The sequence below is a fragment of the Corvus kubaryi genome, unplaced genomic scaffold (assembly GCF_017639235.1).
Source record: "Corvus kubaryi isolate FWS band 111438036 unplaced genomic scaffold, C.kubaryi_AGA036_p1.0 37396, whole genome shotgun sequence".
Taxonomy (NCBI): Eukaryota; Metazoa; Chordata; class Aves; order Passeriformes; family Corvidae; genus Corvus; species Corvus kubaryi.
The window spans coordinates 9,768,946-9,784,973 of record NW_024581135.1 but is presented as its reverse complement, the minus strand read 5'-3'; the positions used below and the strand labels follow the sequence as shown (position 1 = coordinate 9,784,973).

Here is a 16,028-nt window from a genome sequence, read left to right as displayed (position 1 = left end):
GGTGGTAGAGGTACTGATAGAGAACTGAAATTATTTGCAACCGTGATGAAAGTTCAGGATTGTAAGGGAAGCAACATTAAAACTGCATTGCCATGACAGCAATGTGTGAGTTCCTGTCGGTGTGGGACACTGCTGTGGGGTGATGGACTGTGAACCTGAGGAGACCACACACTGGCACCTGAGGAGCTCAGTCTCCTGCAAAGGTGACAGCATCTGAGGCTGGAGAAATACTTCAAGTGACCTTGGGAAGACACTCAGAGAATGTTAGCTCAGAGGCTGACTCAGCTGGAGTTTGCATATTTATTCCCAGGATTTTGACTATTGGATTCATTTTTGCTTTCCAGAAGCTTTTTTAAATCCAGCTTTCTCACTCTGGGTGTCAACGGTATCTTTGAGGTCTTCTAATGCCTTTGAAATTCTGAGTTACCAACCTGTTTGTGCTCAGTCAGCTCCAGTGATTTTGATCTCTCCCACATTTATGTCTCCACACGTGAAAAGGGATGATACCTCACATCCGGTGGCTTCATTGGCACAGCTTAGCCCCTCTTGCTAGACACAGTGAGAGAGCCTGGCCTTGCTAGGAGACAGAATCAGAATAAATTGGACATAAGCTAGAGGTTTTGGAGCTGGGTTGGGAACAGCACATCAGTTTCCTCTGTCTCTTGAGGACTCTGTAAAAAGGACTTTTTCTGCTCTCAATGCCATCGTGGTAGCTTTTTGAAAGAATGAGTAAAGTCTGCTGTATAAAGGAATACACAAAAATTGATTTTACAAGTGTCTCTTACAACACAGATTGATTTTGTAGCTTCAGAGCAAGTCCTCTGGATGTAATACAACAGGCAGTCTTCACCCAGCCTGGCATGGCAGGAAGCATCTATCTGATAAGTGAACTATTTTAGGTAAATCATTGTGCCTACAAAGACCTGCTTTGTTTGTATATGGGTGGAGCTCAAAAAAAAAAAAAAAGAGTACCACTAATTTATTAGTCATGGACAGTCCTCATTGTCCAACCTGGGGAAAAAAGAGGCGTCAGTTTTTAATTGTGCAACTCTAAAGAGAACTGAAATTCCTTTATAGTATCAAACCAGACCCACAGCAGGGACCACAGAGTGCTTCTGGGATGGAGTACTCAACCTTTCCTCCTAAAAGATACACTGGAATTCAGTGCTTGCCCCTATTTTGTGTGTGGATTCTGGCCAAAATCCTGTAAGTCTTAAGGAATAGTTATACCATTATTGCTTAGAAGACATAAAGTGCAAAGCAAATCTCGTGCTGAACTCTGCACTGCAAATGGGCAGAAGCTAAGTTACTTAGTTGTGGAAGAATCTGCTATTTTGAAGTGCAAATTTTTAAATGAGGAAAAATCCAAAAGATTTAGAAATTTCCCACAAATGTAGCTCTGAAATGTTATGGCAGTCAAAATACTTCTATAAAATTCAAAGTTTTTGCACTCTTCTTTTCTGAGTAGACTGATCCAAAAAAGGAACAAAATGAAAAAAAATTATTTCATCTGAAAAGGGTTAAACAGAATATTTTGCTGTTATAAAAGCTTTTTTTCAAATTCAGCAATACTTTAATGAGAACCTGCTCTAATAATGAAATATCTTATTTTGAATTGATATGTAACATCTCATCTTTTCTCCCTAGTTCCTTATTTTAATTACAGTTCTATAAACGGGTGTGCCTTGCTCTCTTGCACTGTCAGGAGCAGGGTGTGGGAACTGACGAGTGCTTACTGCAAGAGATGTCAGTACTATGTAGAAAAAGTGATTTTATTGTCTTTGAAGAGGGGTTTTTTCCTATTATCATCTATGAGCTCAGTGGAGCCCTGGATCAAATGTGCAAGTCCCAGAGTGGTTATACCTGCCTGCATCAGGAAGGAATTTGGCATTGTGTCTGCCTCTGGACATTATTGGATTTTACCAGGTGCTGCTGTTGACTGTCTAGACCTACATTAATCATTCTTTGCATGAGTTGAACATGTTTGCAGGCTTCTTTATACTACTAAAGGTCTTTCCCCTCTGGGTTTCTCTGCCTCCCACAGCGCATTTCAAGGAAATGTATGTATTTGCAATCTGGAGGCTTTCCACTCCAGGGTGACCCTGTTTATGGTGCTGACTGGAACTCCTGGAGCTGTTCACCCTGCTCCATTCACTCACTTGTTAAGTCACTGATGTTGTGAACTGATAAATTAGGATGCTGTGTCTAGGACCCCAAGCACTCATTGCCCAGATGAAGTATCCCTTTCCTTGTGTGAAAATCTGGCAGTGCTGACCATAGACTAAACTTCATAGTGACAGCATGTGAAATGGCCTTCACAGTCTCCTTGCCTGAACTGCAGAAAAACCTCATAGTGCAAGTAGAAAGATCCATTTATTTTCTGAATCTTAGTAGTCTGGCTGTTCTAAGTACAGCCATATATTTATTTATATATCTATTTCTCCTCTGGAAATCCAATGGATTTGAATCTTCAAACTTACTTCCAATAGCCTCTGCTCATCCAAACCTTTCAAGAATCATGTGTTTATATTTCAACACAACCCTAATATTTATTTTTTCCAGCAAATGTCAAGAACATATAATTTTCATTTGGTAAAGCATTTTTGTTTTGTTTCTGCTAAATCATCTCAAATACAAGCCTTTAAATGCTCAAGAGAGAGTTGAATGGTACTTACTGTTCAAATATTTCTTCGTTGTAGTAACAAATCTTTAAATGTAGCCCTGCTTCAACAAAAACAAAGCCCTGATTAATTTCATATTTATCTCAGCAGCTGTTTCAAGGAAGACCTGCCAGATATTGATCCAAATATAGTAGACGTGCAACAACAAAAGGGGAAGAGGGTAAATGGGTGTAGATGAAGACATCATTTACCAGCAGAAACTGAACAGGAATGTGAAAAATTACAGTTTTTGTCTCCAGATTTGGCTTTAACAGCTGCGATCATGCAGTTTTTGGACACAGCTGTGTTTTATATCTTTGCTATTTGAATGAAGACAGGAAGCTTCTCAAATAGTGTTTATTTGCTCAGTTAAATAGGAGGCCAAATGCCTGCAGAGCTCTGGGTCCCAGTTCTGGTCTGGGCTGTAATGATGTAGTTCAGGATTTTTACCTGGGTAGAAGAGAGCAGAACACAGCCCTGTTGGACCCTGACAGAGGTACGAATGGGACCTGCACCTCTCAGAATGACTCCCAGGAGCTCATGGGATCATGGTTATATATTGGAAAAAGGTTTTCTTACACCTAGCTGGTATCTGTTCTTGCTAGCTTACATCATTTTCCAACAGAATTGCTTGGAGTTCAGAGCCATTTTTCTTAGAAGTAAAAATTGAATACCAAAATGAGTTACTTCCTTGAGAATAGCAGGAGAACCCATCTGGCACCAGTTAGCTTCTGCTGATGTATTTGGGTTTTTTCTGCCTTTCTGTTCCCTTCCTGTTGACTTGGGGCCAGAGGCAGGGGTTGAATGTGGATGTTGTGCAGCCCACACATCTGCATTCTTGTGCCATTCACAGACACACCTCATGTCCCCTAAGAGCAGTGGCTGGAAATCAGAGACAGGAGGTTTGTCTCTGCCTGGACCTCACTGGCTCCCAGTCTTTTTACAACACATCACTGAAATTTCTCTAGATCACTGCTTTATGTCCAGCTCCAGCCACTGTGAAACTGGCTTTGATTTCCTTCTTTCTCTCTCTTTTTAAAAAAGAAAAGTGAGAATGAGTGATTCCTTTTCAGTGCTGAAAGAGAATAAACAAATTTAGGTCACACTAAGGAAGAAAGGATTAATTGGAAGTGGAGTCTGGGTGGCTGTTTCTCCTCTAATTGCAAAAAACCATTGTGAAACCAAGTTTGAAAATGTAAGAAGGAAAGAAGGATGAAGGATTGTCCACCTACAGTCTTTTAGGTGGCTGGAGTTCTCTGGCAGGAGCTTGCTGTGAATTGTTACTCCAGAGCAGTGGTGCTCTTGGGTTGTGCACCACTAAGCTCCTCCCCTGGTCTCTGATACAGCAGCACACAAGGGAGATGTGAGGACTAGGAGTCACAAGTGTCCCAGGATCTTTGCAAAGACAGTCTGTCTCATCCCACTGAGCAGCTGCTGCCACTGGCAGTGGTGGGTGACAGCTCAGACTGGCAGTGTGACACTGCAGGAACACATCTCTTAACTGGGATAATAAGCAAGGTACATTTTGCTGAGAAGTATTAAATAGAACAAAATATTTTAATAAATAATGCTGTTCAGGAGTGCTTGGCAAACAGGTCTACTACAAAGTGCTATATTTGGTCCTCTAAATGTATTGGAAGGTATATTATGAACATGGGTACTGACTCTTTCTACTGACAAGGTGAACTTCAGGCTCGACATGGTGATGAGAAATTAAACTATGAAAGTCGGCAAGTGATGCTGATTATAAACCTCCCTGCCTAGTTTTATTTTCAAGCTGAGTAAATAAACCACACACAAAATGAATAAAAAATTGCAATTAACCAAAAATATTAACATATAAATTACTGAAGTGAACCTTGGTGCATTTTGATATGGAGACTAGGCAGCAGAGTTAGTCAGATCTCATATGAAGTGAGGCCTTTGGGATAACAGTTTGTGCTTGGAGGCTTTCACATACCTGTTTTTCTGCTCTCACTCCCTCTTTTCCACTCTCAGCTTGTGAACCAATTGGCTGACTACAGCCACATTTGTCAAAGGAATGGTGATCTCAAAAACAATTAATTTCCTACAGATTTTGCACTTATGTATTGATGCCTGAAGAGCTACTTGTTATTCTGATAGTGTCTCCTGACAAGGTTATGCTGACCTGCCTTAAAAGAGATCTTGCTCTCCCCGTTAACAAATCGTATTTAGAATGAGATGTTGGATATGTCAGATCTGGGCTTTTAGTGGTCCAACAGGAATGCTAAATGTGCTGCTTCATCATTAACTCATGACTGCAAAATGAGAATGGAGATATTACGCTATTTCAGCTAATCAAGTGCTGAAGCTTCAAAATGCCAGAAGCTTTGGCCAAACCATAAGGGTGAAAAATACACATAATCAATAGGTATCTGAAAGATTAATCAGAAAGCATGAAGTCCTTAAATTCATTTGGTACCCAGCAAGACAGCTCTTGCCAAAGAAAATACAATTTAGAATGCGCTTGAATTAAAGAGGAAATCAAAATAGAGGCATTTATTTTTACAAAATTATCACATCTGCTTCTGAGTTTCAGTTTTATACCTTTTTTTTTTAAATTCAGATCATAAGTATTATTTTCACAAATATTCTAGGGTATTTTTATTAGACTGAGAAGCTGCTCTTTGCTTAAAAGCAGTGGAACAACTGAAATGACTTATCAACTATCAAATAATTTCTGCTCACCATTGCAAATCTAGCCCAGATGAGCACAGCCAAAAGGTTGATGGATTGTCCAAATACCTTGATTTGAGCGTTCTTCCAGTTTCTGGTCAAATATCAATACCGGAAAAAATTAAGCACCACAATCAACGTTAATTGCCTTACTAAAGTGGTTACTTGTGCGTAATAGATATGTGTATTGATGTATCATCTTGGGAGCCAGGAATAAGGCATGTCTTGCTTGGACAATGTGGAGGTAGCTTGATTGCTGCTGCTGCTGCTTTTCCCGATCAATTGCTAGATTGGGAAGGGTTTGGGTTGTTGCTTTTAAGCAATAAAGTTAATAAGCATGGCCAGACTATTCAAAAGGAATGTCGGGTCATTTCCTCAATCCATGCTGAGGTAACTGAAGAAAAATGACTGATTGTCAGAGATGACAAATTGCTCCAGACTGCCTCACCAGAGTTTATCGGAGCTTCATTATGTCTAGGCCAACTTTTTTAGGACACTGTCAATAGCTGGAAATATTTGGATATTGCAACTTGAATTTTGGCCTTTTTTTTATTTTGTTTGTTTTGTTTGTTTTGTTTTGTTTTTTATTAAATTGCCTGTAAGGTGTCCCCACAATTATGTAAGCCTTTTGTACTTCCACCTCCATGTTCAGTTTTGGTTTTGCAGACCATTATTACTCATTATTTTTAATTCCCTAGATTTGCATTTATGGTTTCCTCAAAAGTAATTCATTGGAATTCATTCCAGACAGCTGAAGACTGTAGTATGAATATAGGTAGCTAGAGACCTCTGGCAAGGCAGGCTCTTTAAACAAACAGAGCATGGCAGATGGTCCCTGCCCTGAAGAGGTTACAGTTTAAATAATTTTCTTGTCTCCCATTTCTTTCTTTGAGATATTAGTACCTGATTAGTATCCAGCTACCTGTTTGTGCAGGATAAGTGCTCTCAAAGGCACCATCTCTGCAGCAAGCTCTGCAACTGAAAGTAGAAATGATGAGCAGGCAGCTTTCTGTCTTGCAACAATTTAAACACTGTTAAATAATAGATTTTGACAAGCAGGTTTAGAAATCAGGTGCTAATTTTCTGCAAGAAGTCAGAAGAATGTGGAGTTATCACTGTGCTGGGGGGATCAAATTGTGTAGATGATACTACAGACCCACAGATCTTGTTACAGGTTAGTACCATTCATCAGATTAAAAAAAAAAAAAATTGCAATTTTGGATCTGGATCTGTTTGTGTCTAAGACTTTAGTTCAGGTTCATAAACAGGAGACTTCAGTGTTTCAGGACATTTTTGTTCTGCTTACCAAAATAGGTTTTTATGTTGTTCATTAATAAGTGTTAAGTTAATGTTTTACATCAGATTTGGTAAGTTGGCAGGTTGGCTGTGGCAAGGGGAGTTGGAATGAAGCTAATATTGGCTATGCCTTGCTGTGGTTGCAGTGGATGGTGGTGGTGTATTTACTTATTTATATCAGAAAAGACAGATTGCACTTACCTGTTACTTGTCTGCTGTTGGAGCCCTCCATGTGTCCATATGACTCCTGCATCTCTTTGTCAAGTGTTTGAAGAAATCCTTGGAAAAGTCAGTTTAGTAAAACAGGGATCAGTGATTTGGCAGAAGTTCCTGAAGATCCTATAAAGATTTGCAAGAAAAATAACACAAAACACAACCCCCTTTCTATTCTTTGCTTTCTGATTTGATTCCTTGTCTCAGCTCTTGTTCCAAAAGGCAAGAGGCAGTAGCACCCCCAACAAAGCTTCTTTTACAGCCTTTCTTTGGCATTAGTTATGAAAGGATCAGATGTCTGACCTTTCAGCAGTAGGTAAAAGCAGAATAAAAAGGTCTGTATTCCTGAGTGTTTGGAAGTGCCTGGTCTCCCTAGTTTTTCTTTGCACTGACTATTTTATGCAGTGTGCTGTGGATGTACCAATAATGCCAAGGCAGAGGACCAAGCTTGTTGTCTCTGAGTGCTCCTGCCTGGCACTATGTTGAGACTGTTCAAGTTAGCTGGTTCTCTTAACATGTATTAGTCCAGTGTGTGCCTCCTATGAAGAATATTCCTGTCCTTGTTCCAGCCCAGAAACCTAATTGCAAGTTTATAGAGTTGCTTTCCGTTGAATATGTAGGATGGATCTTATTAGCAGAAAGAGTGTTTTAAGAAGTTAAAGAGGTAGAGTGTAGTGAAAGTCATCCCGTGTGTTTGAGCACTGGGAATATTTCTGTGGAGGCTAAAGAGTCTTACAATTTCTGCATTATACATATACCTCTTTTTCTGAGGATAAATACTACTATGTCCCTTGAAAAGCCATGCTGAAAGCTGCACAGACTTGACTTGAATGGAAATATGCTATTCTTTCTCCTCTCTTCTTGTGAGGAAAAAGAAGAGGTGTGTTTTCAAGTGAATGCTCTGGTGTTGTTGGGCCCCACCCATTGCTAGTGACCAGGCCAGATAACTGTCTTGGACTTCTGAGAAAGAAGGAGTAAAGGCTGTCAGAAAAGTCTCACTGTGGATTGAAAAAAGGTCCTGTAGCATTTGGAAGATCAATCATGAGGGAAAAGGGCCCCAGTGACAACAGTGCACATGCTGAGTCACAAGGGCCTTCCTGTCAGGGAGTAATTGCCAGGCACTTTTCTGGAAATGACACTTTTCTGGAACTGGAACTTTTTAAAAAGCCCTTATAGGGGCCTCTAAAAATGAAGGCACCCAAATTTACAAGTAGCCACTAATGCTAAGGCACAGGACCCTGCTTGTTGACTTTGGCTGGGTTGAATATGTTGAAAGGAGAATCCATTGTATGTACACATAAAGAGCTTCTATACAGATATATTTGATTCTGTTTTCAATTGTGTGAAAGTATGTATGATTTCAATGAGTATTTGAATTACACATGCTTGGAAAATTAGAGATTAAACTGTAATCTAGACACTTGAATTTCATGTAAATTACATTATAATATATAATTTATAATACATTTAATATAACCTTTCTTATAGCCTTTATACTGTACTATCTTTAGTCTTTTTCGTTCATTATTCCTTGCTTTGCTCTGAAGCACCAAACACCAGCAACAAAAGTCAAGCCTCCGTGTGGCTGCCCACAATATTAATTCTCATGATATGCTTTTATTCCTGCAGCGAAGATGTTTGCAAACGAGGATTCACTGTTATTATTGATATGCGGGGATCCAAATGGGATTTGATCAAGCCTCTCCTAAAAACCCTTCAAGAAGCCTTTCCTGCTGAGATTCATGTTGCCCTGATTATAAAACCTGATAATTTCTGGCAGAAGCAGAAAACAAACTTCGGCAGTTCCAAGTTCATCTTTGAGGTGAGAACCATGTAGAAATGTATGGTAAAGCATTATCTCTGATAAGAACCTTTCTTCAGGTAAAAAACCCCCTGTGACTGAAAGCAAAATATACCTCTGGGGGAAGGTGGCAAGACTAGGCTGATGCCCTGGCATCAGGTTGTTTTCTGAGCACACTGGTGGAATAAGTTACATGTTTCATCCCAGAGGTTCACATAGTTCATTTTGCTGAGGGGTTTTTTTTGTGGTATTTATTTTTGGTGGTGGTGCATTAAGTCTTTCCTTTGTTTCTCATAGGAAAAAAAACAAAAAAACCCCCACCAAATACCAAATCAAGTCAAAATGCTAAAGATACTCTTTTCTAGATGCAAATGTATGGGTTTGTTAGTTGACCTCTACCAAACTTCCACTAGTGGCTTTTATTTTATAAAAGACATTTGCTAAATTGTCACCTCTTTCACTTAATTGAGATTTACAATTCAGGGGTAACATTAACAGCTCATGTGAATGATAAGGTGCCTCAGGCATGTCCTTTGAGAAGTAACCAGTATATAACAACTGCATAATTAAGGGAATTTTACTAACTTTGTTGATGATGAAGACAAACCAGCTGTGTTCTCTAGAGCACTTCAGTCTTCTGTGAATTTTAGCTTCTTATCCAAAAAGAATCAAAACTCAGGTGCATGAAGTGCTCATACATCAGTCATGCCCTGCCATGACTTAGTCATGCATTATCTTCTAATAATTCACTGAAAAACATTTCTATTGTTGGCTGTCTTACCAATCCATTATTTTCAGAGAGACACACAAATTTTGCATCTCTGGAATGCAGAAGAAAATTTGGCTATAGTTCTTAATGTTTACTGCAATGGAAGACTGTATTTAAGTATCTATTTAAGTTTTGGTGAAGTTGGTGTGATATAAATGTGTCCTTATTTTCAACCTGTTCTTGCAAGCACCCTTGAATGGCTATGAGGAATTATGTTGGCGTTACTCATTAACACAATTTTACATTATTATCACATTTTAAGTGCTTGTAAATTTTCACCCGTTTCACAAAATCCAGTCAATTCATAAATTTTGCTTTGATTAAATCAGTCTTTACACTCCTTGGTACCTTTGAGGACTCAGCCATCAAAATAGCTTCCACTTGCTATCCCATATGTGCTTTTGAAAGCAAAGCTGCCCCCAGTATGGGTTTGTTAGACTCAGAGATTCCTCTGCTCACTGCCATCACTGGTCCTGGCAGGGCAGCTGCCATCACAGTGCAGTGACATTGGCATTGCTGCTGTGGGGAGTGAGAGGGATGGGGGCGGTGGGGAGGAGAAGGGAGTTGTGTGGCTACAGCAGAACATGGAGCAGGAGGGAGCCTGTGCAGAGATTAACAGTAGGATAGGTTTAGGGCATGGGGAGCTTCTGTTTAAAATATATGAAGGCATTGAGGGGCAGTCACATAGTAGCCCAAGAATATGAGTGTATATCCAACACTGAATTTCAATTCTCCAGTGCTTTAGAAAATGTCTTCCTAAAGTTTCATAGCCTAGAGGTAAAGGAACAGAGTTCAAGTACATATTTTTAGGACATTGGTTTGGTTTTAAAATCAATACTTTCTGGAGGCTTGACATATGTTTTTATTATGTGGAGTTGTGATGATAGTAAAGAGTAAACTGTGATCAAGTTATTCTTCATGGTTACACCTCTGAGTCCGTAGTGTTTAAAAAGCTCTGGACTTGTTTGCTGTACATGCTGGAATGAATTAAATGTATTTTCATTTTGTGTGTGTTGTGAGTGCCCTTGAGCCTTGGTCTGTCTGCAGGGCTGTTCACATGGGTGTCCAATGGTCCGCAAATTTTTGGCCCAGAGGGGGAGAGTCAGTGCTTTCACTGTCTATTGAACCACCTGCAGACACTCAGAATCACAGAATGGTTTGAGTCCTTCAATTCCATGAATCAAACCAAGGTTTCCTAAGCGGTGGTCCACCCTACAATATACACACCACAATCAAGGAACTTCTGTTTAAAGGATTCTTTGGCATGTTATTGCTTGTCAATAAGTTCAGGCTCTTGGGCAGCTCATGCTCTCTCATAAGAACTGTGAATATCAAACAAGGCCCACATTTATTTGGTTTATGTGGGGCAGCTCACAGATACCCTCTCTGAACTGGCCTGTCGTGGCAATTTCCCACAGCTCGGCTCAAACACGAGGGCCTTGGCAGGAGCACTGCAGTGGAAGGCAATGGGAGTCTCTGCTGAACTATCCCATCCACAAACTCAGCAGTACCCAGTGTTAGTTTTAAGGCCAGTTATTTTTAAGGTTTTGTATTTTTTGAGCTTAATGGAAGTATTATGTGTGTGCCAGGGCACTGTGACCCTTAGTGGAGGCTGATGAACTGGATTTTGTGGGGTGAGATTCCGGCACAGTGTTTCTGTGTCACAGTCCAGAGTGAAGCATGTACACAGATCTTCACCCAGAAAGAGAAAGAAAAGTGTTTGGTTGATGTACGTGGATCCCAAAGTTTCCTGTCACTTTGAGGAATGGACCAGGCAGCTTACTTAGCATTAATTCAGAGGTGCCTTCAAGATTATTTTCTTTCTCCTGCTGGAAGAGTCTAAATACTGGGCAACACTTTTAAATTGATTTCAAAAGAGGGATGAGTAGTGCCTAGGAAACAGTAAGCACCTACCTACCTCACTACAATTGTTTTCATTAGAGTTTCAATAACTACTTAAAAAATCAAACCTGAATAAAGACAATTTCTGCAGAATTCAAGAAACGAAAAGCCTTGCTACTATCTCATGTCAAATTCTGTCCATGATTAGAGCAATGTTTCCATTAGCTTGGATCCATGAGAGGGATCCCCAAGTGTTAGCCATCAAGTATTTCCCTGACAGGCAGTTAAACTCTAAATTGAATTATCTTCAAGGTCTCAGTGTCCTGATAAAGAGGTTTAAAAATTTGAAAACCCTCTGAAGCTATGTACTTACCTTTCCACTGTTTCTTTGCTCTTCCCACTCTCCTCACTTTTCCTCAATGCAAGGAATATTGCAAGAACATTTTAAAATAATCTTTCTCCTGAGCTTAAGTTCAATACAATCTCAATTTTAATACATTGCAGAATGCCTGATATTTTTGGATGGATACAAATTGGAAGAAAAAGGCTATTATTAACCTTTAACCAGTGGCTAGCCTACTATAATGGACATAATTCAGGATAGTGGTCAGGACTTTAGGTGTTTTTCTTCGTAGATTACTTTTACAAGAGTGCTGTGATTACTGGGTGCCTCCATTTCTGAAGAGCACAAGCTCTGGCATTCTTTAGAGGCCTGATCTCTAGGGGATAGATGTGCAGTTACTGATGAAGATACAAGCCTTTAAGGACTGCCAGCTTGGGTGTTAACATGACAGCACTGAAAATCTCTAGTTACATATGAAACCCTATGCTCCTAATTTCAGAAAGAAGTAGTTTGTCTAAAACAAATGGGAAAAGCTATCAGTTTCTGTGTCCTTGAACTGTCATCTGTTTTCCAGACATCCAGTGCTTTTCTCTATCACCAGTTACCGAGTCTAAATGAATTAAAACCATTTCTCATTGATTGTGTATGATTCATGAGCAGTACTTTCTATTGGCAACAAGTTCTAGTTGTTAATACTTCAATGACATTTCACTTTTACATTGATTTTGGTATCATTACATTAGGAATTGCTAATATGGAAGAGTGACAAAAAGCCAGCTGGAATAACTTGGAAGAAGAAACCCAGCATATTCTCAGTTATGGCAGTTTGCAATACCTGCTTCAGTTCATACAACTGAAACTTTTGCTTCTGGGTAGCCACTAGCTGGGGTGTAACACAAATAGCAGAGTCCCTGTAATACCTGTACCTGTTTAGTGAACAACCACGTCCAGATATCCAAAGGCTGCAGTAAGAAGTCTTCCGTGTCCAGCTGGGCTGATGAAAAGCTGTGGCAGAAGCATTTTCACTACATGTTGTTGATAGTCAGGCCAGCTAAAAAAGATAGGCATTATTTCAGTAAATATCATGTCTTTTAATAAATAAATAAATAAGTGCCATTAGTAGCAAAGTTTTCTGTCCAATTAATACATCAAAATTAAACACAGTCCTTGACATCTCTTACAATGTGCCTTCAGCTATGTATCGATGAGGAAAATACTCACTTCATGCTGTTTATGGGTTGTGCTGTTAATTCTGATTGGATGGCCCCTGATTTAAATGCTGTCCTTTTCCCTTCCTTAGACAAGTATGGTGTCTGTGGAAGGCCTGGCAAAGCTTGTAGACCCTTCTCAACTGACGGACGAGTTCGAAGGGTCCTTGGATTACAACCACGATGAATGGATAGAGCTGCGTGTCTCCTTGGAAGAGTTTTTCAACAGCGCCATCCATTTATTATCAAGGCTGGAGGATCTCCAGGAAATGTTGGCTAGGAAGGAGTTTCCAGTTGATGTTGAAGGCTCAAGAAGGCTGATTGATGAGCACACACAGCTTAAGAAAAAAGTTATTAAAGCTCCTGTGGAAGAACTGGATCGTGAGGGCCAGAGGTTATTACAATGCATAAGATCCAGTGATGGTTTTTCTGGTAGGAACTGCATTCCTGGAAGTGCAGATTTTCAAAGTCTAGTGCCAAAGATTACCAGCCTTTTAGACAAGCTGCATTCTACCCGGCAACACTTGCATCAGATGTGGCATGTCCGCAAGCTGAAACTGGACCAGTGCTTTCAACTCCGGCTTTTTGAGCAAGATGCTGAGAAGGTAGGGAATAATCTGTTCCTTTTTTCATACTTTAAACAACACTCTGTTGCAAGGGTGACCATTTTTTCTATAAGTGGCGACATGAGGTGTTCATCACAGGTGTAAATCTCATGTTGCCAGCAGATATACTTCATGTGACTCATAAACCAAATTCACCGAGGTAATTGTTGGATGTAGCAGGCATAATAATATCCAAGAGTAACTTGTCTCTGTCACTTTTGATGAAAGCTAATCTGCTTTTCTGTCTCACAATGAGTATATTTGTTAGACATTAGCACAAGAATCTGGCTTTTTTTTTCAAACTTCTTTTACTAAGCTTATGAATATATTTGTTTGTCACAGCACTGAAAGAATGATTTTGGGGTTTAATTCACTGTGATTATTTGATCTTCTTGGAGTCGATGGGAAATTTCAAGTATAGGTTTCAGGGAATTTACTTTAGAACACTGTGTAGCACTAAAGCCTTGGCTTTCTTAATGCAGAAGTGCTTGGCACCTTCTTAGGTGATTTTGTGAGAAGTCTTTGTTGCACATTTAAAATTCCAGGCCACAGAGGTAGGGTATTCTCAGTGGAAGAGAGAATAGTGAGCTCTCAGAATCGTGTTTATCTAGTCTGTATATCCATCAAAATCACCAATCTCTGAATCTTCTCTACTTAATGCATTATCCAGTTGTCTCACTAATGTGTTTGCCTGGACAAACCCAGGAGGAGTTGCAAAAGAAAAGCAGACCTCATCTGCAGGGGGATCTCATGAGGATGTTTTTATTTAATCAGCTACTAGTTAGTGTTATTTTAAAACACCGTGGAGAAGCACATTGCTGAAACAAACTTAATCTTGAGTAGTGCAGAACCAGACACTTGACATTGGATTTCAATGCATGTACTAAATATCTCCAAGACTTGCTGGGACTGTAAAAGCTCCATCATTTTACAATCAATCCTCCTGTTGGGAAAACCTTGAATTCAGATGAGTCCCTCTAAAATAAGAGTCACTGCAGCATCACTCAAGGATGCATAAGAGCAGAGTTTAAATTCCAAATGCTACAATAGTAGCATTTCCCCTGTTCATTGTGTGTCATATGCTATAAGGAGGCCACTCACTTTTGTCCTTCCCAGCAGTGGCTGTACTTCAGTCAGTGCTTCACTCTGGATTTTCAGTTTCTTTGGGATTATTCGGATGACCGCTGCTTATTAATTTTATTTTTAAATTTATTATTATTATTTGATAATATTATTAGTAAATATTTAGGAAGTTATTATAATTAATAATGTTATAAGCTGAAAGGCTCTCAGATCAAGCCAGTGTTTGAGAATTCCTTGTTGCCAAGCATTGTTCTGTGGCATTGAAGGAAGTCTCCAGGGTGTTTCCTTTCTACCTCTTGCACAGGCATGAAAGGATGATGTGATATAAGTCTAGGCAATGTGACAGCAAAGCTCTTTGCATGTGTTATTCTGTGGTTGTTATGTGTAAGGTCTAGGCAAGTCAACAAGTAAATGAAATTTCTGACGTGAAGGAAGAAGTGAGAATGTGCTTTCTGCCTTTCTAACACTGGCTGCCTTGAGCAATTCCAGTTTGACAAAACCAGGATTCTCCTCTTCTCAACTTCTCTTCTTCATCTGCCTCACATTAACTAAAGACACAGCTTCTCTGCTTTAGCTCTGCTTGCCTTTTCTTTACTTCTGTGTTTTCCCAAAGAATATAAAATATTTTCTTCTTTTATATTCCCAAGTCTGTGTTTTTAGTCTTCTCAGTTTGTGAGTCCCTAAAATTCTTCCTGGAAGGGTTGCAGACCCTTTAACGTCACATTTCGCACGTGTAGACTGATGTAAAACACTGATGTGCTTTTCCTCTGTAGCTGCCTTTTTCAGATCTCTTTGAAGTAGTCTGACCACCTCAGACTGGAAAGTACTTGTTTCATAAAATGTTCAGAGCTAAATACAGTCTGAGTGCTGTCTCCACTATAGAAATAGCCACCAATATGTCTGCATATTGAATTTTAGAGTTTCCAGGTACCTCCATTTGCTCAGTTGCACTCAGGTGTGGTAGCAGAGCCAGGATACTCTTCATCTCCTGGAGAGAGACACAGATCTTTTTGTATAGCCTGGATATGTCGTTTAGTTCTAGTCAAATGACAACTCTAGTAGCCTGTGAAAGCTCAAACTCCAACATAAAATTCTGAATATAAACAAGGTTTTAGGGTCTTTAAAAATATCTCTGTATATTCATTGGATGATATTTCAAGAAACCTGTTATAATAAGGAGAAAATGGAGAAGGACTTTCATTTTCTGGACATCTCTGATTTCAAAAATTTAATGTGTCCTTATTGTCTGAAAAGTTCTTAAAAATGGGATAGAAAAAAAAAGGGACACAAGGACTAAAACACATAGTATTCTAAGGAAAGTTGATTTTTGCACCCTTTGGTATTACAATACCCCAGATGTTCAAAGCAAATCAATTCACTTTTTTTCCCCTCTTATAGATCCCCTCTATTGGAACATTTAGAAATGGCAGTCACTGCCAGGACACACAAAATATTTAAATTACAGGCATTACAAGTCACAGAAGTCTGTATAGTTGTGTGCTGAACAACTC

At 39.5% G+C, this 16,028-nt stretch overlaps 1 protein-coding gene across 11 annotated transcripts in view; it reads left to right on the top strand.

Annotated features, from left to right (window-relative positions):
- Positions 1 to 16,028, top strand: part of KALRN (kalirin RhoGEF kinase) — a 483,534-nt gene that overhangs the window by 185,707 nt on the left and 281,799 nt on the right. For all 11 annotated transcript variants that reach the window (XM_042041538.1, XM_042041539.1, XM_042041542.1 and 8 more), the window contains exons 5-6: positions 8,496 to 8,688; positions 12,922 to 13,434. In XM_042041538.1, the coding sequence (XP_041897472.1) occupies positions 8,496 to 8,688; positions 12,922 to 13,434 (706 nt within the window). The remainder of the gene's footprint in view (positions 1 to 8,495; positions 8,689 to 12,921; positions 13,435 to 16,028) is intronic.